Genomic DNA, 22102 nt, shown 5'->3' with positions numbered 1-22102 from the left:
CACGACGGCAGCCTCCAAGTCAGTCCCTGCTCTTGCTCCTGGCAGATGCTGCTCCGTCTTCGGGCTGAAGCGCTGCGTGAGCCTCAGCCAGCTGTGGGTGGTGTGCAGCGAGGAGGAGGCGGCAAGCGAGTAAGAAGAGGAGCTGCAGGAGGAGGAGAAGGAGGTATTCAGCTTCTCAAGGCAGAATGCCTTCATGCTCTTGCGGCCCACCGACCTCTGTGCGGTCACTTTCTGGTGAGTCCTGGGGCCATGTGGCCGGGCCGTGCTGTGTGCAGGGCACCGTGCCTGCCTTCAGTCCTCTGTGGGCTTGCTGGGGCTCAGGTCAGGCTGTGGGGGGCCATGTAGAAAGCAGAGGCCCCACTTTGTTTTCAGAGCAGGACCCAATGGTTTTTTGAAGGCGAGAACAGGAACGCTGGGGCTCCTGCTTCCCCTGCAATGAAGGCAAAGCTGCGGGCCTGCACGGGAAGGGAGGGAAGCAACCTCCTATCCAGGAGGGGCAGAGCTCACCCATGGGCTCTTGCCACAAGTCCCTGGGGAGCCCAGAGCTACTCACGTGCCCTCTGGGCTGTGGGAGCATGCCCGTGTCTCTGCAGCAGAGTGCAGGCACTTGCTCAGGGAGAGCTGGGCAGGAAATGACACCCCCAGCAGCTCCAGGTGTGCACGAGCCACCTGCCCCCTCCACGTCCCTGCAGCTCTGCTCAGCCGAGGGACACTGCTGGGGGACACAGGGCGGGTGCTTTGCCATATCGCAGCCCTTTGGAGCAGCAAGCGGGCGAGATGTGCTTGGCGCCTGTGCGTGTCCAAAGGATGAGGAGCAGCAGGGGATGAGGCTCTTTCTCCTTTGCTCTGCAGCTCGCGGGAGGGGAAGGAGCGCTGGCTGCACGCCTTGCTCAGGGGAGCCCTGCCGGGGATTGCGTGTGCCTGTGGCATCGAGGTTGGAGGCAGTGGAGAGCTCCAGGTGGAGCTGCCCCCACAAGTGCAGCCGTGGAGGTGGGGGAAAGGGACACCCACCGCAGCACGTAGCGCCTGGGCGCAGTGGCGTGAGGTGCTTAGCCTAGTGCCTGCAAATTAACTCCATCCCCACGGAGCTGTCACCACAGCTCCTCGCTGGCACGGAGTGGGAGCCCGGGCTGCCACTCTCCTTTTCCATGAGGAAGAGGCCTCCAGACAGCAGGCCTGGTGACAGGTGGGCGTTCCAGAGCGGTGCTGCCAGCGAGCGCTGCGCCAAGCTCTCCTGTGTCGGGGTGGCGTGGAGGCGCTGGGCTAGTGGCAGGGGAGGGAGCAGAGAGGGCTGGGTGTGATGGAGCTCTTCCTTCGTTCCTGCCCTGCAAAGCCGAGGAGACCAGGGGCCCAGGGTCACCCGACTGCCCTCCCTGCGGTTCCTCATGGAGGCCATCAGCTCCTCGGATCCTGTAAGTGTCCCCAGGGTTTCCCCTCTGCCAAGAGAGCAACTTGGCTTTTGAAAACAGCCCCTGGGACAAGCTGCTCACCTTGGCTCTTTGTTCTCTTGCCTAGGGGGTGGCTGCAGAGACACCCCAGGACATCACTCCTCAACAGCTGGTTTCTTGGCCTGGCAGAGCTCATACCACGACAGCCTGCAAATTGCATGGTAGGTCAGGAAAAGTCTCCTCTTAATCACAAATGAGGCTGCGAGAGCTGCCCTGCCTCTGGGGTTCCCCGTTTGCCTTAGCGAGGCTCAGGAGGCAACTCACCTGGGGAGCCCTGGGCCAAGGCAGAGCAGCCGCTAGCTGCAGTGCCTTAAATCTCCTCTGGCGTTAGGTGTAAGGGCTGCAACCACCTGGTTTCCTAGCTGCTCGAGGGAAGTGCTCTGTACTAGCCCTGGGCATCGCTGTTTTTTTTTTTCTAAGGGAGCATGATCAAGAAATACAAGCCTGAGATCAGCCAGATAAAATGCAGAGGTCCCCATCTCCGCTGGAAGGCTTGACAGGAGTCTGGATGGCGCAAAAGGGATGAAAACAGCTGCGCAGGGCACTCGGTGCCCCCTCGCACTCAGCACAGGAGCCGGAGCCAGAGCCAGAGCCAGGCAAAGGCGGGCGGCAGGCGGCAGCATCCCAGCTTGCTCCTCACCAGCGCTGATTCAGGGCTGCTGGGCTTGGAAATAGCTCTCGCTCCCAGCTGGCTCCTGCTTCCCCCTGGAGCCAAGAGCCTGCAGCAGGCTCGCATTAAAGCCGCCTTGCTAAAGGTGGCTCAGGTGACAGAAGAAATCCTCTAAGTCATGAATCCATTTTTCTCCTGAAGAGAGGAAATCCCCCAAACCCGCAGGGCAGTGAAGCCCTGAAATGCCCACCCGGGAAGCCACGGGCAAGCCCGAGGCCCCAGCAGGCTCCGGGGTAGCTGAAACTCCGAATGTTGCCGTTCCCAGGAGGAAAACGTCTCCACTGCTCTGCAGTGGAAGTGTATAATGTGTTTGAAAGAGACATCCCAATTTTCCCTTGAGTTTTCCAGAGAGCTCCAGGTAGCACAGAGGAGAAAAGAAAAAAGCCAAAGAAGTGAAATAAGATGGCAACGTCCAGATCCTCCAAGACCTAAAAATAGCTCTGAGGACTGGGCTCTGGGTTGCTGATGACGTTTGCACAATCAGAGTTGTTCCCCATAGCCTTGGGGTTTTGCAAGCCCCAGGAGGCCAGGTCCTGCCCCCTGAGGGCTTTTTGCCCACAGTGCTGGAGCCAGGTTTGCAAATGCCAAGCGAGCTGTGGATTTTCTGTGTCTGCTATTTTAAGCTGCTTCCGTCAGAGGTGAGGAGTCGGAAGTTGCCATGTCGACGGAGAATTTCAGGCCCTAAAATAGTCAAAACTTGCTCCCACCTTCTGCAAGTGCGCGTTTGCTTCCCAGGAAGGGGGCGAGCACCAAAGTGGTTGGACTCAGCTCCTCACTGGGGGGCTGCAAGGATCCCTCCTTTGCTGGGGAGAAAAATGTCCCCTGAACATCTGTATCTGAGCGAACGAAGCAGCCATGGGAAACAAAAAGCTGCAGCAATTGCAGGATCCTGACAATTGCTCTAAGTCATTAAAAGACTCTTACGATTCTTGTTTTTACTGTTATCACCACTTCTATAGGTCCTAGCCTACGATCTCTGATCAGAAAATCCAAGCCCCAGCAGACTAAGTGTGGTATGCAGGAAGCAAAGAAATCAGGTAGTTGAGGAAGGAATAGAAATGTACATTTCTCAAGCAAGTCTGGCATTATGTCTGTGGAGCAATATTGGTCCATCATGTTGTAAAAGATTTTCAGGTATGTGCTGAGACACCAGGGGGCTCAACCAAACACCCAGATATCAGGGCCCGGACATTTCCAGCCCTGCCTAAGCGTTTTTTTGCATTTTCCCTTGCTGTTCGGTTTATTGGGATATTTCATGGTCTGATTTCCTCTTTTCTGAGCCTTGTAACACTATAATGAGCCCCTTTGAATATTACAGGCATACTAAGATTTTGATGAAGTGTCTGAAAGTAGGACCAAGCCATCTAAATGGAAAATATGCTCATATGCCAGGTGCTGCACAAAAACGTGGGAGGAACAAGCCCCACCTGAAAATCTTATACTCAAACTAGGCAAGACCTAGTGGGGAAGTGACAGCACCGAGAGGGGAAGCATCGGAGCCCATGGGTTTCAGAGGCCTGAGCTGGAGGCTGTTCACAGCCTTTGCTGACTTAGGGGCGCGTTGCAATGCCAGAGATGCCAAGGGCTCCAAGCCGCTGTAAGGCAGCAAAGTGCAGCTTTGCCTCCGCAGCAGCGGAGCTCAGAGGTGCTTGGCGGTGCGTGCCGGAAGCCCTCACTTGCGGTGGTTTCTGGAAACAGCTTGGTGCTCGCCTGGCTTGCTCCAAAGCAGGATGGACAGGATTTCAGCCATTCCTCGCAGCGGTTTGTCTAACCAGCTTGGAGGGGTTTCCCCGCCCATCCGTGCTGGTGCCACGATCTCCTTCCCACAGAAAATCCCCGTCCTCCACACAATTCCTAACCAAAATTGGTGAATTCGGCTTTTCCCTGGAGTGTGCCACCTTGCAGCAGAAACGGTTGTGCAGGCCACAAGCTGGCCTGCCCTCCCTTGCCGTTCCTTCTTGCTTTTCCCTCTGCTGGCAGCACCTAATCACTAGGAGCCCAGCACCAGGCCGGCCGGCCCTTTAGCATGCCATGCCCTACCTCAGTTCCCTACAGCAATGATGCTCTACTGAGCTTATTCTCCAGGCTCCCAGCAGCAGGAATGCAATTGCCGTTTAGCCATCCCTGAGCGAGGAGAAAATCAATTCGTTTCACACGCCCAGAGCTGGCTGCGCTCCCCACCCGAGGTGGTGCTGGAGCAGCCCCCGGACGCCTGACATCCCACAGCGGAGCAGGAGGCTCTTGGCCTTCACCTGCCTGCCGCAAAGGCCAAAGTGCAATTCAGCAGCGGGGAACTACAGCTCACCTTTCCTTTCCTGCATTCTGCCCTTTTTTCCCCTCTCTCCTGTTGTTTTTCCCTCCTTGCCTCTGTAGCCAATGGCCTCCCTGCGGGTCGCACTCACAAATGCAAATCTTGGGCTGTATGAATGTTTCATAAGCGCTGACTCCCTGGGGACAGCTCCTGCCGAGGAGGCAGGCTCCACGGGGATGGAAATTGCAGCACAGGACAACCTCAATGACAGCTCTGTGCGCTGAGGGCATCTCTGCCCAAGCAGATGCCATCCTGCGACAACCCAGGGAAAGCCTCTTATCCTTTTTAGAAAAGACTTCTCGACTTGCCTTTGGTGGCCTGGGTAAATGTAGAGATAAATACAGCTTTGTCTCTCCCCAGGACAAACCATTTTATAGATTTGGAAATCTAAGGATCTGGATCTGTTAGGATTCTCCGCTCTGAGCTCCTTGTAAGGCAGATGGAAATATCTGCCCTGCTGTAGATATATAATGTCATAGCCTGGAGCGCGATATGACTCTTCCAGTGAATCTTTGTCCGCCCAATGGCTGGACAGAGGACACTCATCACGTAATTCCCTGCATCCCAAAGCACGTAAGTAACCGATAATCAAAGTGCGTACCAAAGCCAGAACAGCAGATCAAGTGTCTTCATCACAGAAGGGCCCTTGCTTTCCGTCTCTGTGCATGTCCATGCTGCCTGGGTCTCCCTCGCCCAGGGGTCCATGTCCTCACCCTCCTCGGTACTTGCAGGCCACCACGAGGGGCTGGCATCCAGGCGCCACGTTCTTCGTTGTTCGCTTGCAACACCGATAACCGTCTCAAGTTTTCTCCACGCTCGCTGAGGCCTCCTCCCTGCCTCATCTCTGCTTCGCTTTGGATTTCCGTGCCGCCCCGGCACACAGGCTCGGGCTCTTGGGCTGCAGAAGTATTTGCATCTCTAGCAGGGCAGCACAGCCGCCTTATCACGGCTGCCCATAGTTTGTCTTAGATACCTGAAAAGCAGCCACGGCCCTTTGGAGAAGGAAGCGCCAGCAGCGGCAGCTGCCATCTCTCTTGCTGACAGTGGGTGGCACTCTGCAATCAAAATAGTTTTGCTTCCTCTGTGTGCTGATTTACTTTTTTCAGCAGGCTATTGTTTGCTCCATGTGGTTTTGGGGGGGCAGGGGGAACGGGTCTATCTTTGATCGCATCTCAAACACCGGGTCACTTAGAGGAGACTTCATCTGGCAAACTCTGGCTGCCTCGGTGATGCTTCCCCAGGAAAATCAGAAACAGGAAAGTTATTTTAAAGGCTGGGCCTGCATTGAGGGGTGCTCTTCAGAACTTTTTTTTGTTCCAAGAAACAAGAAGTGTCAATTAGAAAAAGCTGTCATGGCTTCCGCTTTATCACCCTTTTTTGTCATGAAACAGAGAATAATTGCCGGCCCACTTTTTCAGAATGTGCTAATTTGTGATAGACTGTCTCCTACAAACAAATTTAAAATCCTGGTAGATACCTGGAACTCAGTGTTTTGACTCACTCTTGGTAATGAGAGATGTGGAACTTGATTTGCATCTGTTGCAACAATTTTCATTTGCATTTCTCTTCTATTGGAGTTGAAAGGAAGATACCTGGGTCTGGATTTCATCTGCTCTAGGAGTTTCTTGCAGGCTGAATCTCCATAAACTGGCTACCATTGCAAACCTTCTGCTAAATGGAACAGATTGTAACTGAACGATGAGGAGACAGTGGGTTTCAGGTGTGTGCTATTGTGTTTTCATACACGTGCAATGGCAGAATTTAATTCCTCGCTAGGAGAAAGGACACAGCAACATTTGCCTGGAATGATATGCTGGGTAGGGATGCAGACCCCTTATGAAAACCACTTTCTCAGGGCTATCAACAAAGGTCCTGTGATATTAGCAAACATTTAGCAAATTGTATTTAAAAGCTGAATGACCTTAACCACAGCCTGGACAGGGAAACAGCACAATGCTAAAGAAATGAAAAGAAAATAACTGTGTGTTCATGATAAAAATAGAGATTCTTGTGGCCTCTGAAGGCATCGCCATGTTTCAAGGTGGCCCATGCACCAGAGCAAAACCAGCGTGCGTGTAGGGTACACCCAAATCCGAGTTTCCCGAGTGACGGCTGCTGAGCCATTTGCCAGTCATATTATCATCGTACCAGGAGGTGTCCGTCTCTCCTGCCTCTGCCCAGACGTGTGCACTTGCAGGAGGCGTAAGGTAGGGGTTGCTTCGTGTTCCTAGCTGTGACCAGGAGCAGGTTCGCCCTGGTGCTAAGCTTGACCCATGAGATGGAGAGTTGTCCCTGTTTTCAGAACAGCAACACAACCAAGTTTCAGCAGCAGCAAATTACCCGATCGCTGGAGCGAAGGGGGGACGTGCAGGACGTGGGACGGGGAACCGTGACTCCCCTGTGGGCCTGCAGCAGTGCTGGGCACTCGCACTTCACTTGGCTTGTATAAATAATATAGTGCCTGCCCCAGTCGGGGGGTGGTGGGGTTATAGAACAGCAGTACCTTCGCCCTCTCTCCCGAGGGTGTTTGCCCAAGGGTCCTCCGTTCTCTGCCACATCTTCACCACTTCAGCTTCCCTGGGGCAGATTCAGACCCCAGCGAGGAAACTGGAACACAAACAAGCTCAGAGCCAAAAATACTACCGTCACCCAGGCGCCCCTTATTAAATGATTTCTGCCAGGGAGTTTGGATGAGAAGCGTGTCATGGTGGCTGGATGTGCAGAAAATCCATATGCAACGCGTACCGGACCCCTTCGCAGCTCTGCACGGGGCTAGGGCACCTCCGGGCTTGCCCTGAAATGTTTCCCCAGATCCAGCAGCGTTTCGCACCAGCCTCTCCGCCGGCCTGGGAGCCGGGGCAGGAGCACGTGCGCGGGGATCCTGGGGCACAAGGCGACAGCCACCCCCGAGCAGGTGAGGCTTCCCCAGCCTGCCCGTTTCGTTTTGGGCCCTTGGTTCGTACGTGGTGGGCTATGAGCTCCCAGAAAGTTGTTTCTGAATAGGCACAATAATAAAGGGGAATTTTTCTATACGTGTTGGCTGAAAAGGAATACCGGGGTAAAATTACACAGCTGGTTGTAGCCAATGGTTTATCTGGAACCAAATCCATTTAGAAATAAAAGTGGTGTTTTCCAGCGAGGCTTCTGAAGTGCATCAGGGAGACTCTCCTAAGATACCTGCAGGTTTTCCGCCTGGGGAATTGGTTTTTCTTGTGTTAATTAAAGTCTAGACATACAGTTAGGAATTCCCCTGCTGCCGGTCGGAATCGCTTTCCACCGAGTCCAGGTCCCGGGGAACGGTTCAGGGTCCTGAATTTGTCCCTGTTGCAAAGTCTGGGTTGCGTTCCCGCAGCGTGGGCACGCGGGCACACGGCGTGGGTAGCCACACATTAACTGACATGTGCCTGCTTGTTTAGCCCATTCAGCCCCTTGTGAAATACTTCTCCCACACGCAGTGTATTTTCAGTCCAACTGCTCTAAATGTAATTATCCAATTTTGTTGAAATTGTTTAAGTGTCATTAGCCAACGTAATTATCTAACGATAGAGCCAAGCCAAAGATTAAAAGTAGCATGAAGAAAAAGAGGGGGAGGGAAAAGAAAACTGAGGCATTTGCAACAGATTTTTTTGGAGTATTTCTCCTATTCACTTTTGACAGCATGGAGAAAAAAAAAACTTTTGAAGCTAGAAAAAAAAAGGTTTCACAATGGGAAACATCCCTTTCTCTTGTTATCAGAATTCAATCTTTGAAAACAATTTTCTGGCTAAACGTGTTGACGCAGGGAAGAGGATTCTTTGCCGTCCTCCCCATGTTCCCCTTTGGTGGCCTAGTGGCATGGGAGAGGTGGTGCCTCCTTGCCCCATGTGAGCGGGGTCAGCTGTGAGCAATGTCCTGGGAAGAAAAATGTGTTCTGAACCCACTGGAACTGGCTGGTGATGCTCTCTTGCAAAAGACGCTAAGTCTCTGTGCTTGGCCTCCTGTTCCCAAGATAATCATTTGAGGATGAAGCAGGAGCCTTCCTCCAGACCTGTGGTCAGATGCCATGCAATGCACAGCAGCATCTCAGAGGTCTGCATCCTTCTTCACCCAAAATTACCTTTCCAAGAGCATCCAACAGTCACTGCCTCTGTCTTCACTGCAAGACCCTGAGGTCATGGGTGATTTGGCAGCTCAGTCCCATTCTTTGTGTTCGGTTCTTCCCCATTTTCTGTACCATGGGAACAGACACATTAAACATTACAGAGATCAGATCATACACAACCCTCTCAGCTCAGTAAAGTAGGTTAGATGCCAGCTGGACAAGTCTAGGCTTCCTTGTATGCATTTACTTTTGATTCTTCGTTTGACTAATTAAGCAAGAAAGCTAAGTCATAAAGGAATATGATTAAATCAAATGAAGTGGTGTAGAGTACACACTGAACTGTGCAGATCATAGGTCGTTGCATTTGTACTTGTTTGCTTAGCCCACTCTGGACAAAGTCCTAGCAGATTTTGAGCTTTAATTGTCAACTCTTTGTATTTTACAGTTCATTGCTCGCAAGCCTTCAGACTGCGTGTGCATCGAGAGGCAAAGGGCCAAATCCTGCCCCATCCTGCCCCACTGCAGATGAAGCAAATCCACTGGAGCAGCATGCACACCGCCGCGGGTGGCTTGCTGCCGTGCCTGGGTGCTCTGAATTGAGCGCAAACGGGAGACAGAGGTGTTTGACAGTGGCAATGTTTTCCTGCGTGGTATGACCCACGCAGCTCTATCCCCGTCACTGTACGCTTCGTGTTTTCCGCTCAGGCTGCAGCCCGGGCAGGATTTGGGTGTTTTTACAGCAGAAGCGCCCTGCTGCCCCGCTGCCCCACTGCCCCACTGCCCATGCATTTCCTGCATGGATTTCCCGGGTGCCCTGTGGAGGAGAAACAAGTCACCTCATTTTGGGGAGGAAAACCAGGGAGATGGGAGTGACCTGCAGTCCCTTCCCCATCCCAGTGGCACCCAGGTGCAGGCACTGCGGGGCCGAGCTCCAACAGCTTCATTAGCTGGCCCCAGCCCTCGGTCCCCTCTCCTGCCTCCTTAGCAGCAGCTGGCTGCAGCCCCTGCATGAGTAAGCCAGGATTCGGGATGGATGATGGAAGGGCAAAAGCCGAAACACCAGTACTTTTAGTGCCCCAAGGGCATACAGGAGACCGTGCATCTGCTGGCTTGAAGTGGATATTGCTAGTGGAATTTGGGATTCCTTTTGGATTAAGCATCGTGCAGCGCTCACAAGGCTGTACTTAGCTGGCATGTCTGAGCTCTGCCTGAAAATCTGTTTTCCCTTCCACTACTTATAAAGCTGTATTTGCCTCCCCTTCTTTCTTTTTAAACTCTTTTCATCCTGGCCAGTTGTAACATGCACCTTCCTGTTATGTCCTTCAGATGTACTTCTCTGTTTTTGCTTGAACTAAATATTTCTCTGTGCTCTTTTCTCTCCCTTTCCCAGTGTTGGCCCTTTCCCCAAATTCCTGGCACGAGCAGTTTGTTTTCTATGGTTTTGCTTCAGCTGAGCCTGGTTATTGAATGTTCTTTCTTCCTTCCTGAGAGACTCCTGGTCCAGCCTCCCGGCTGTTTTTCCAACACATTAAGTGTTTCCATGTCTTTCCTCTCCTCCACTTTGAGAAGATTTAGTTTTATCCTTCCAAAATTTGCAGTAACATATTACATGTCTACTTCTGGCCTGTTTTCCTACGGAAACAAAGTGTATTCGCTAGTGCTGTGTGCGGGTATGTATGTGTCTTTCTATCTACCTGCTGGTTCCCTCAGATCTTGAACCCATTGGCCAAATTTAACGAAGATGGGCATCTCTCCTCCTCTTTGTGCTGGTTCCCTGCCAAGCTGTACCCAGAGGCAGGGAAGTAACGTTCCCGCTCCAGAGCTGTGCCCTTGCCTCCGAATACACGGCACAGACCTGGGGAGTGGGCAGCATGGAGCAAAGCTTCCTTTTGGCATTGAAGTCGTTCCCCGTTATGGCCACTGTTTGCAGAGGCCCTTCTCCAAGGTGCACATTCACTTTCCTCCCCTCCTGCGTTTGGCCCTGATATGGGCGTTTCACCTATGGTTCCCACACCAAGAAATACCCTTTGGTGGAACCTGGCTTCTCCCTGCCTCCAGACAGCTTTTTACAGGCTTTCAATGAGTCAGGCTGAAACAACTCCACGTCCAGAAGCGCCACTGCCAAAGGAAGGAGACAGGGTCTTTGCAAAGGCCTTCGTAATGTTCCTGTTGCTCTGTCTGGGCAGCTTTCGGCATGCATCCCACATTCTTCAGTAGCCCTTTCCTTAGCAATGAATGGGCTTTTAGTGTGCTCGCATAATGGTTTCTTTTCCTGTGGCATTCAGGGAAAGCTTTTAGCCTGCTCCAGCTGCAGTCTCTGCTGCCTCTCCATATCCATCAGCAAGATGCAGTGGCTCTGCTCAGCGTATCTCCTGCTGCTAATAGAGCCACTAGAGCCACTGTTTCACCTTTGAAAGGAGGTGGCGTGTGAGCTAGTGGTGGAGGATGTCTTTGCCTCTGTTTGTTTTTCTTAAAGCTCCTCTACAAGCTGGGGGTTAGAAGGCTGAGCGAGGACCTCCTCACCCTGCTGCAAGGAGCACAGCCTGTGCCCTGCGGGTCGGCAGCCTGAGTGGCAGGTCGGGGTCCTCAATTTGGGGCTGATGCCCTGCTCTGTGGCTACACCATGCCAGAGACCGAAGGGCTGAACTTGCTCTCCCCGGTGCCGGAGGTCTTGGCTCTGATTTAAGGCAGGTGGAAAGTGCCTGCTCCTTCTGCCTTGTTTTCATCTGCCTGGTTCCCGGTTGGGCCATAAATCTGAGACCTTCAGTGATGGACTCTAACAGCCACTATAGTGTGTAATCTGCTCTGCAATGGTTTGTGGTTTGTTTTTTTTTTCCTTCTGGATTTGATAATGATGCTACTTAATCAAGCAGTCAAATCTGCTTTAGGTCATTTGGCTTAGAAAGTTCTAAGTTTAGTTCACCTGTCTTAGAAACATTTTTGAAACTGTGACTTCAGTAGCAACAGGCCAAGCCTCTGCTCTTATGTTGTGCATTGACAGTATTCACCAATGTGACAGCTGAAAAAGCTTGTGTCCTGCAATACGAACATTGTAGGAGGACAGGGAGATAGCGGCACAGGAGCACATTGCTGTGACGTCTCAGGTTTTGGATGTTATTCTGACACTAACCTACAGCCACAGTACAGAGGTTTCTGCTTCTGTTTCTTCTTTCTCTTAACTTTGGCTCTTTATCCTGTTGCCTAAGACAAGCAGTATGTGATTTCCATTTCCCCTATGTATATGAATAGATGAAACTCTGCCTTTTCTTCCTATTTCTATGTATTTTTTTAGGATAAAAGAGAAAACCTTCATCCCCCCCGTTCTCTGATATGAGGACAACTTCTCTGTGATTCACAAGGAGACTTGGGACAACAGTCAACCCAAGACAAGTTGATCCTGCTTCCTAAGAAGTGAGGCTCGAGCAGTGACGTTCTGTGTGTGCACTGGGGGATGCGTCTCTATGCAGCTCTGTCCGTCTGTCCCTCACCACAGCTTTTGAGCCCAGCATACAATTTCAACCAAATCTCAGAAAGGGGTGCACAAAGGGGTTTGTCAGCTGTACCCAGAGACTCTAACGGGGAGGCAAAAGTTTTATTTTGTTGCTGCAGAATTCTGCTAATAAAAGGCCCGCAAGCCCCTCAGCCTGGCAACAGGGCATGTAGGAAGCAGAGGTATCGCACTTTGTGCAGGCAGCAGCTCTGCCAGGAGCACGATTGCTTCGTGGTGATACCGGCAGCAGGGACTGATGCACGCAGGGCAACCTCGCAGCCTCGTTGGATGCACTGGTCTTGTGGATCTCCTGGGCCCAAACGCTGAATGCCTGCTGCTACAGAGGAAGTACTAAGGGATTGAAAGACAGCCTCAGAGGACAGAGGCAAAGATGCTACCATACTTTCCTAAAAATATATGTATGTTTCACAGATATAGCAAATGGGGTAGGTTTTTAGTGGCTTTATACCTTGCATGGGTGGCTAATCTTGGGTGATTCGCCCAAGAATCTTGGGATTCATTTGGAGAATCAACCAAGTCAGAGCATGTTGCTGCCAGATGCCATCCTCTGCAGGAGGGAAGGAGCAGTCTTGAGAGCTACTTGTCTCTCTTTCTCCTTTAGAAAAGAGATTTATACAGTCCTTGCATCTTGGCATAAATGGCCAATCACTTGTTTTCTTCAACAGTCTTCTCTTTTTATACTAATCAGGTGTAAATTTGATTTTTCGGGGTGGGGTGGGGTGGGATTCTACACTAATTACTGTCATAAATATTATTTTGGATACCCATGATGAAGAATTATAGCATTCATAGCAACCCTGCACCTGACAATCTCAGGCAAAGTAGTGCTGGGCTGAAACAGTGATCTGAATAAATGGAAACACCTGCTTTCTCCTAAGCAATTCTGTTACAACATTACAGGAATATGCACATACACACAGAGCAATTGCTATTTGCTCTGTCTGGTTACTCTTCTGTTTAACTGGCTGAACCAGCAGCCACAGGCCTTGGCAGCACTGTGTTTGCATGCAGCAACGTTGCTGCAGATGTGCAGCTGCGAGGAGGGAAACAATATCTGTGGCCGTAGCGGGCTGCCTTCGCTAGCCCCAGCCTGCTGACTGTGCTGGCCTCAGCTACAACTCACAGGGGAGAGTGGAGTTTCCGACTGTCCTTTAAATCCCTGACATGCCTCCGTCCTGGACATGGCTCACAGCGCTTGTGCTCTGCTCTCTGGGAGTGCGGTAGGGCCAGGAAAGGTTTGGAGGGTGGTGGAGGCAGGCGCTGAGCTCTCTGCAGGAATGACTGCCTGGACCCGGACTCCTTTAGCCTGCAAAACTGATGACTGAGGGGTCAAAAAAAGACTGGACAAGTTCACAGCAGAAAAATGCATGGAAGGTTTTTAAATACCAAGGACTCCATCTCCATCACAAGAAATGCCTGAGTGGCAGATTGTTGTATACTTGAACAATTTCCCTAAAATATAACATATCCTTGCCCTGTCCTTATATTCTTTCTCTCCAGTATGGCTGTTCTTACAATATTTTGCTGCTCTTTTTGCATAGCCCAGGGGATCTCTGAAGTTGCGGTCTCTGACCTCTTAAGATGCCAAGAGGCCTGTTCAATCCCTACCCTTGCTCCCACAGCCTTTCAGCATGGTGGCAGCAAGCTGCGTGCATGGAAAGCATCAGGGATAAAATGTGTAAGGACAGATATTCCCCTTGCTGCTTCTCTTCCATGAATCACAGAGTTCAAAAATTGCTCATGCTTTTTTCTCTCCATAGTGTAGCTTTTTATAGCATATGCCACACAGCTGATGTAAATCGAAGCATGCTCTGTTGCATATTAATCCTGCATGCCAGGCAAATCCTCAGCTGTCCAATGTACCAGCCTCCTAACCCCGGTGAGGTTCTTTATCAACCCACAACCACAGGAGAAATCGGCAGGCACTTCTACTTTCAGCGCTCGCAGTTCTTCATTCAAACGCAAACGTTTCCCACAGCTGAAATGACACCTCAGCTCATTTCCCTTCCTTCTTTGGTAGCACGGCTTCATTGTGCGCAGAGATCACCCAGCTTGTTTTCAGATCAGATCGGTTTGTTTTGAGAAGCCTGACCCTGCATTTCCCCGCAAGCTCAGGAGAGTGTCCCTGCTAGGACAGGACTGTCACACGTCCAAGCCCTTGACTGTCTGAGCTTGTTCTTACTCTTGCTTCCTGCTCTTCTCCCCCTTCTCCTGCAAAACACAGTCTTAACAGAGACCCTACAAAGGAGGAAATAGCATTCTGCTTCTTTTTCAGCCCATATTGATTTGTTCTTATACATATTGTACACTCTGCTACATTATATTTAGGGCTTTACACTATGCTGGTTATGAAAAGGGGGGCAATACACTCAGTTTTATAATTACTCCTAGCTCAGTTCCACTTGGTTTCCAGAGCCATTCAGAGGAGCATTTTGGTAAACAAGATTGTGAGGATTATTATTCTATATTTTTCATCTTCTTGGTGGTAAAACTGCATGTGCCTTTAGAGAATGAAGTTAAATATTTACCTCAAATCAACCATCCCTATCTGCAGAGTTTATATTTTGTTGGAGTTTGGGCAGTCAAGTGACGTTTGCAAAACTCCTTGCCTACCTCTGCTATTAGAAAATGTGCTCACAGAAGCCTTTTTTCCCACTCAGAATATTTTCTACCAAGCGTAAGAACCTCCCCAACATGGAAAGAAGATGAATCCGCATGTGACACAGCGATAGGATGATGTCTGAGACGGGGCTGTGAGCCAGGAACATTTATGCAGGAGGACCGGAGGGATACTGGTGGGATCCCACAATGCGGTGGGTCAGGGGGTGTTGTTTCTGTGATTTTAGATGTCTTGAAATCGGGTGTATTCAAGCAGCCCAGGTCACTGTGCTTGGGCGGCTGGTGGCCATCGTCAGATCACCCCAGGGTGAGCAGGACGGCGGTAAGGGAAGAGCTGAGGAGGGGATCCCTCCCAGCACATGTTGTGCTCCTGCCAGGGACACCCGCAGCACAGACAGTGTCCTTGATGTGGCTGGACCCCATTCAGATCACTAGGCATCTCAGGCCCTACAAAGCTGTCTTGCCAAGCTGAAGTCTGCATAGAAAGGAAGTGCTTGAGGCTTGCCTGCCTCTGCCGCTGTGCTGCGGCTCCCCCCAGGACTTCGCTTTGCCTTGTGGAAAACAAGCTCTCCCCTCCCCGTGCTTTTCATGTATTCTCCTCTGAAAAAGGCCAGTCTGTAGTGGGGCCCCTTGGGACACTGTGGTCTTCCCAGAACATCTCAGCTGGGATGTTTTGGGGCAGCTCTATTGAAGCTTTTCTTGAAAAAGGATAACACAAAGCCAAGCCCTTCTTGTCCTTTAATCTCGCTCCCTCCTCCCCATACACATGCACATGAAGTGATTTGTAGGAGTCAGTCTTCAAACTGCTTCAGATTAAAGCAGTCACGGGAGCTGGGTTTATGATACATTTCTAATCCTCTGGAGCCAGGTTGTCTGTGAGATCCCAGAAGAAAAAAGAAGCTCAGCAGCACCCTGATCTACACAACTGAAAATGTCCCCTGCCAAAGGAAGCGTCTGAGAGCTGCAAACAGCCCTGCTGGTCTCACAGAAAGGGACATGCCAGCACCAAGCAAGAAGGCAGCCGGGGTGGCAGGATTAACGTTCACTGCTGTACGCGGCTGGCATGCGGCCGTATGGGGAACATGGCCTGAAGGCTGCTCTTGTCTGTACTAATGGGGCATGTGTCTGGCACGAGGCTCAAGATGCTGCAAACAGCTCTTCGAAAGCCCTCCTCCCCCTCCATTTCATTCTTTCCCTAGCAAAGAAACTCAAGTCTGATTTCTCTCAGACTTTGTATTGACCTTCCTCATATGTGGGAAAGTTTCTCCTATGGAAAAACCTTCTGCTCTGCCTCTTATGGGCTTCTCCACCTTCTAAAAGCAATGTCGCTGGAGCACTTTTGTGCCAATGACTTAAAACACGTTCATGTGATCCTATGAGTGATGAAAAAAGGTGCCCGCCAGATCTGCTTTTTATCATTGCAGAATATCAAATCCTAAGGGTGTAGTAACCAATGCTTTGTGTCATATACTTTGTTCTTTCAAGAGTATATGTTATACATAGCGTATTACATGTGTGCTGTGTGATAGTGTACAATAATACCTAAAATTTGCAGTAAAACAGATAGATATAATAAAGCCCTGAAAACGCAGCCTGGATTCCATTTTTTTCCTTCCGCAAAAACAAAATCACAGAGCAGATCCTGGCTTTAAGACCTTCCTTTCTGGCTGAGATGAGCAGTTGTGAAGTTTGCATTCAAATCTGGCTTTCTCCAGAGGTCACAGCTCTTGCTGTCCCTTTGGTTTTATACAGAGGCAACCATGAAGTTTAGAGCTAGCTCCAGATGTGGATGTCCTCAGAGTACATTTATATTTTAGAGGTCAGTGACAGAAAAAAGCAGGATGCTGCTCAAATGCCAGGTTAAATCTGTTCTGAGGGAAAAAAAGAATCATCTTGAGCTTGTAAGGTGAGTATGAGATATATAGAAGTCACCAAGGGAGGAAAATAATGATTGCCTATAATACTGTTGTATAGTCTTTTTTTGCTGAGACCTGCATTGTCGGTGGGGAGGGGAGATTCACGTGACCCAAATTTACCTGTCTAAAAGTTGTAAGCCAGTTGTCTAGGTCTTTTCCATACTCAGTGGAGAGGTAGGTACTCCCATGGGCAATTCTTGTCTTAGACATTTCTTTTAGGAGCAGGTGACCTTCCATCTATCTTTACTGACTATGGAGAAAGCAAGATTAGCTGAGACTAAACGTTGAACTTTTAGGTGACGAAAGATATATTACATAAACCCCACCCCAAGTGTCTGTCCCACTGATTTTCAGCAAGATTTTGGTAAATATTAACAATGGGAATGGATGAGCAGTAGGAAAGAGGAATTGGAAACCCTTCCTCAGAGTTCTTGATATCAAGTTCCCTAGACAAAATAGGATTTTAGGAGGAGGGAAATGGCTGAAAAGAAGTCCTGCTCTCTGCTTGCTTGGTGCTAAAACATAGAGGGGGATTCCACTACGGCTGTGAAGATTTTTCTCATTGCCTTCACTGAAGCTGGAATTTCAAAAAATCAAAAAATCATATGCAGCAGAATTTGACTGCAAATCATCAGGACCTCTTCATTCCTAGGCCAGTGGTGAAAACTACATTTGAGTGGGCGCCTTGCTCTCTCCTCACCCAAAGCAGAAGGAAATATGTTTTTGTTTAAAAGGAACCTATTTCTAGTTTTGTTTGTTTGTTTGTTTGTTTTTGCCTGCTTATGATCCCTCTGCTGTTTTCTGGAGGATGGACTCTACCCCTGTGCAGGTGAAATCTTTCTAAGACAAAAAAATTCTTCAAGTCACTCTAGGGAAAGTCAAACCCCCTAATTTAGAAGAGCCAGCTGGATGGACATTGGAAACATGCAAACTCATTCACTGGAAAGCTACCAAGATCTACAAGCATCGAAATGAAAACATGACACAACAGATCAGTCAATGCTTGCTACTGAATAAGTCAGCAGGCTTCAGTGTTAATCTCTGCAGCCATCCATGAGCTCTCACAGGGCACAGAAAAACAGTTAGCTTTGCCTTGCACTTGTTCATTCTGTCAGGAAGCAGCAAGGGCTGGCTGCTCCCTAGGGGATGGGGAGTTGGGGGGGGAGCCAGCCAGGGCCTGTCCCACTGCCCCCGAGCAGGGCGAGCAGGGCGGGCGCTGCCAGAAACTGAGGCCAGGTTGAACCAGGAGTTGAGATCACCAGGCAAGTTCGTGGTGAAGAGGTCTGAAGTCAAGGGGGGAAGTCAATCTGCAGGTCAGGATCAGGTCCAGTGATTGCCAAGCAGGTCCATGGTGAAAAGGCAGGTCTGAGGTCAAGCTGGGATGTCAGCCCACGGGTCGGGGTCTGGATCAATGGGGCCCATGGCCAGACGGGGCATGGCTGTAGCTATGCCTGAGCTGGAGACTGGCACTCCTCCACTGTAGCTCAGGCAGGGACTGAGGACCCCGGGCTGAGCTGAGATGGGGCTCTTGGGCCTAGGGGAAGGGGTGGGTGGAGGCCCCAGTAGAGGCTGGTCAGGACCCTTAAGGCTTCTTAGTGCCCCCAGGGCCACAGTGCATTCATATAGTGGGATGTTCACACGCTGAATCATTTTCTGTGTGGCAAAAGTCTTTGCATTCTATCATCTGAAGAGATATTAAGAGAAGAAGTATAGCTGTTTGGATCAGTGTTTAAATTGGAAATAAAAACAGAAAAAAAGGAAGAAGAAATTAAGAGTCAGAACACTCATAATGTCATGAACAGGAAGCATATAAATACACAGGCATCCGTGCGTCCAGGTGTTGTTCCTCCCCAAGGGATGGCTCGCTACAACCAACCAGCCTTAGCAGGAGTTAAAAAACATGGAGTGGAATCTCTGATTTTGGTGACTGTGCTCCTGCAGGCCCCCTGGCTGTGCTCCTGGGAGTGCTCTGGGCAAACTCAACCCCACAAGAACATGGGAAAATCTAGGAGGGGAGGATGCTACTACTGATTCCTAAGGTGGAAGAGGCTCTATTTTAACTCTTGCATTAGTCTCATATGCTGTGCTGCCATGGATGACTTTTCTGATTTCATGTGTTCTTCTTGTTCACACTTCCCTGAATATCTCCCCTTGCTTTTCAGTTGGCATACGGGAACACCAATGCAGATGAGTAATATTAGCAAAACCAATAGGATTTCTTCTGCCACAGCCCAAGGCCAAAGGTGAGTAACATTTTGCTTTTTTCCACTGGATTTTAGAAGACAGCAGGGAGTAGCCACTTCAGGACCATTTTCAGTAGTCTTTGTGGGTAGAGTAAGTCCTAATGGACTTAAGCTGCAGTGAGTGAAATTAGTCAATCGTCAAAAAACACTTTGTAACAGTAAGTTCTGCAATGGACAGTCTAGCAAGGCTGTGTCTTCTCCATCACTGAAGTCCAAAACCAGGTGAGACTGACACTTTTGTGATGAGTGTAAGTAGAATTGATTTTCTCTTGGGGTAGGAAGCGACTGGATGACTTCCCAGTGTCACTGAGACATTTATCTCTTTCTATAATAACACATAACACAACCTTTGCAAAAAGACAGGTTAAATCTCACTTCAGAGACTGAAGTGCATATTTGATTTCTGTGAGAGTAGGTCAAAATCACATCTCCAGTCTGTATTGCCCAACAAATAGCTTTTATCCAGATTAGAATATTTGATCACTATGTTTGTTTTTAGAATCTTTTCTCCACTGAAACAGAGAATAAAGACTTCTATACATTTATATTCATTTCATAATTTCCTTCTGACCTCTCTTTTCCTCTTTTCTCTTCCCCTATTCAATGGTAAATGGAAAGAAAGAAGGGTGAGACTGGGAGAGAATGGCAGAGGAAAATACAAGGGAAAAGGAAGCACGACATTTTCATGAGGGATTCTTTCAAAATAGTAATTAAAAATCCATTTTAGAAATGTTTCTCATGGAGGGAAAAATATTTTGGAGGGTTAGTTATTTACTGTTCATGAACCTATTCATGAAAAAATGAATAGGTGGAATTGAATGTATTTGAAAGTGTTGACAGAGACTTTTCTGTTTAGTTCTGGTCTCTGTTTTCTCTCTGTATTTATCCTAATTCTATGTAACATTCGTTATCAAATCACATGTTCCTTGAAAAAAGAAATTATCAGGAAAAAATCTATAGAAATATGCTTGGTATTTTGAGTCAAATTTCTGTGTGTGAACAGCTACAAGTTAAGACTTTGCATTGAGTTCTGAGGTGGCTGTGGACGTAATTACTTGTTGTTGTTATTACTTACTTACATTGTGATAATTCCCAGGGATTCCAGTCATGGGATAGGGATCTTCGGGTCTATCCATGAGCCTTGAAGACAGAAGAGTTTTATTAAATTGGGATTATTACCCAATCACACCCCATCGGTCTGCCTGTTTAATTAGTCTGGTCTGCTTGAAAAGCAAATGTGTGCTTGGTTATTTTTACATTGCATTTTCTGCTAGGCTGTGTTTCGCTGATGTCAAAGAAATTAACTGAAATATAGCCCCTTTTCAAATCTAAATGTTCGCAGAAACTCTTGCAATTGCCTCTGTAAGCAAACATGACAGTACTTTAACTCCAAAGTCCTTATGGATTTAAAAGCATCAAATAATCTGTATCAGCATCTCATATGGTCAAAGACTGACTGGTTCTCAGAAGATCTCTATATACAATCAAAAGTACATTTGTACCTGATTTCCTAAGGAAACAAAGCCTGTGTGATCACATTTGGGGCGTATGCGTCTGCCACCCCATAACCCTGGACCTTGCAAACCCAGCGACCAGCTCTGCTGGCTGCCGATGGAAAGGCCCCAGATCGGTAAAAGCTCGGGATATTCCCGGTTACGCACGTGGCGACACTCGGCACAACTCACGCTGAAGCCACGTGTCCAATCCCTTGGGGAAGGAAACCCCAGTTTGCACGGCTCCCGCTTTCGCGTTGTCCGGATCTCACAGGCGATCGTCATTAGCTCACTCTCCCGTCAGCGCTGGGAACAGGGGCACTGGGGGGGACACCGAGAGGACGGGTTTGGGGACACGCAGGTGGGAGCTGTGGGCGGGGGTGCCGAGGGGCATAGGGGTGTGGTGTGGGGACACTACTGGTGACACTGAAGGGATGAGGTGTGGGGATGCTGGGGTGACACTGAGGGGACAGGGACGTGGCGAGGCGACACTGAGCGCGGACGCTGGGGGGACGGGGATGTGGCATGGGTGGCGCTGAGGGGACATGGAGGGGCCACTGAGGGGACAGCATGAGCCCTGCCTGAGGATGGCGCTGAGGGGGTCCTGGGGGGATGGAGGTGTGGGGCGAGTGGGGACAGCTGGGGACACTGAGAGCACGTGTGAGCTGTGGGGACACCGAGGTGCCACATGCGAGCAGCGGGGACACTGGGGTGACACCGAGGCGCCGCGCGTGAGCCCTGCGGACGCGGGAAGTGGGAAGGCGGCGCGCGCAGCCCCCAACGGTCGCGGGGGCCGGCGCGCGGGGCGGGGCGGGGGCGGGGGGCGGGGCGGGGCGGGGGCAGCTCCTCCCCGCGCGCCGCGGGCGGGGCGGGGCTGGCGGCGGCGGCGTGCAGAGCCTGTGCGGGTGGCGGCGCGGCGCGGACGGGGCCGGGGCCGGGGCCGGGGACAGGGCCGGTGCGGCGGGCGCCCGGCAGCATGGAGAAAGCGGGCGATGGGCGCAACGGGCACGCGGAGGGCTCGTCGCCGGCGGCGGGCGGCGCGGGCGCGGGCGGCGGGTGCGGCGGGCGCGTGCGGGGCTTCCTGCGGCGCAACGGGCTGGTGGTGCTGACGGTGTCGGGGGTGCTGGCCGGCGTGGCGCTGGGCGCGGCGGTGCGCGGCGCGGCGCTGGGCCCGGCGCGGGTGGCCTACCTGGCCTTCCCGGGGGAGCTGCTGCTGCGCATGCTGCGCATGGTGATCCTGCCGCTGGTGGTGTGCAGCCTGGTGTCGGGGGCGGCCAGCCTGGACACCCGCTCGCTCGGCCGCCTCGGCGGCATCGCCCTCGCCTACTTCCTGGGCACCACGCTGCTGGCCGCCGGCCTGGCCGTGGCCCTCGGCTTCATCGTGCGCCCGGGCGCCGGCGCCGGCGCCCTCAACGCGCCCGGGCTGAGGCTGCCGGGCGCCGTGCGCACCAACAAGGAGACGGTGGACTCCTTCCTCGACCTCGTCAGGTAAGCGGCCCCCGCCCCCCCCTCCCCCCCCCGCCGCCGCCGCCGCCGCCGGAGGATGATGACAGACCCGGCGGTGTTGCGTGCGGCGCGGCGCCCCCCCCCCCCCCCCCCCCCCGCTCTTCCGCCCGGGGCGGGGGAACAACCCGCGCTGCTGGGGCCCGGGGTGGTGGCGGCGGGGCCCGGGGGGGCTTGCGGGGCGTCCCCCCCCTCACCGCTTTTCATTTCTGTTCTGCCCCCCCTTCAGTCTGCTCACGCTGATCCCAGCCTGCCCGCGCCCCTGCAGGGACCGTCCAGGGCATCTTCCCTTCCGGCACCGGGGTGC

The 22102-nt window shown here is 51.3% G+C and overlaps 1 protein-coding gene and 1 long non-coding RNA gene across 2 annotated transcripts in view; one reads left to right on the top strand and one right to left on the bottom strand.

Moving 5' to 3' along the window:
* Nucleotides 1–16203: 16203 nt before the first annotated feature.
* LOC112989317 (uncharacterized) lies at nt 16204–21617 on the bottom strand. The gene is made up of 4 exons (XR_010388707.1): nt 21482–21617; nt 20485–20613; nt 19879–19939; nt 16204–18911 (listed from the first exon to the last, which is right to left on the bottom strand). It is a non-coding gene; the product is annotated as an uncharacterized LOC112989317 (long non-coding RNA).
* Nucleotides 21129–22102, top strand: part of SLC1A4 (solute carrier family 1 member 4) — a 37399-nt gene continuing 36425 nt past the window's right edge. The window contains exon 1 of the mRNA XM_064510171.1: nt 21129–21780. Coding sequence (XP_064366241.1) covers nt 21269–21780 — 512 coding nt within the window. The 5' untranslated portion in view covers nt 21129–21268. The remainder of the gene's footprint in view (nt 21781–22102) is intronic.

The sequence above is a fragment of the Dromaius novaehollandiae genome, chromosome 3 (genome assembly GCF_036370855.1).
Source record: "Dromaius novaehollandiae isolate bDroNov1 chromosome 3, bDroNov1.hap1, whole genome shotgun sequence".
NCBI lineage: Eukaryota > Metazoa > Chordata > Aves > Casuariiformes > Dromaiidae > Dromaius > Dromaius novaehollandiae.
This window is presented reverse-complemented; position numbering and strand designations above follow the sequence as displayed.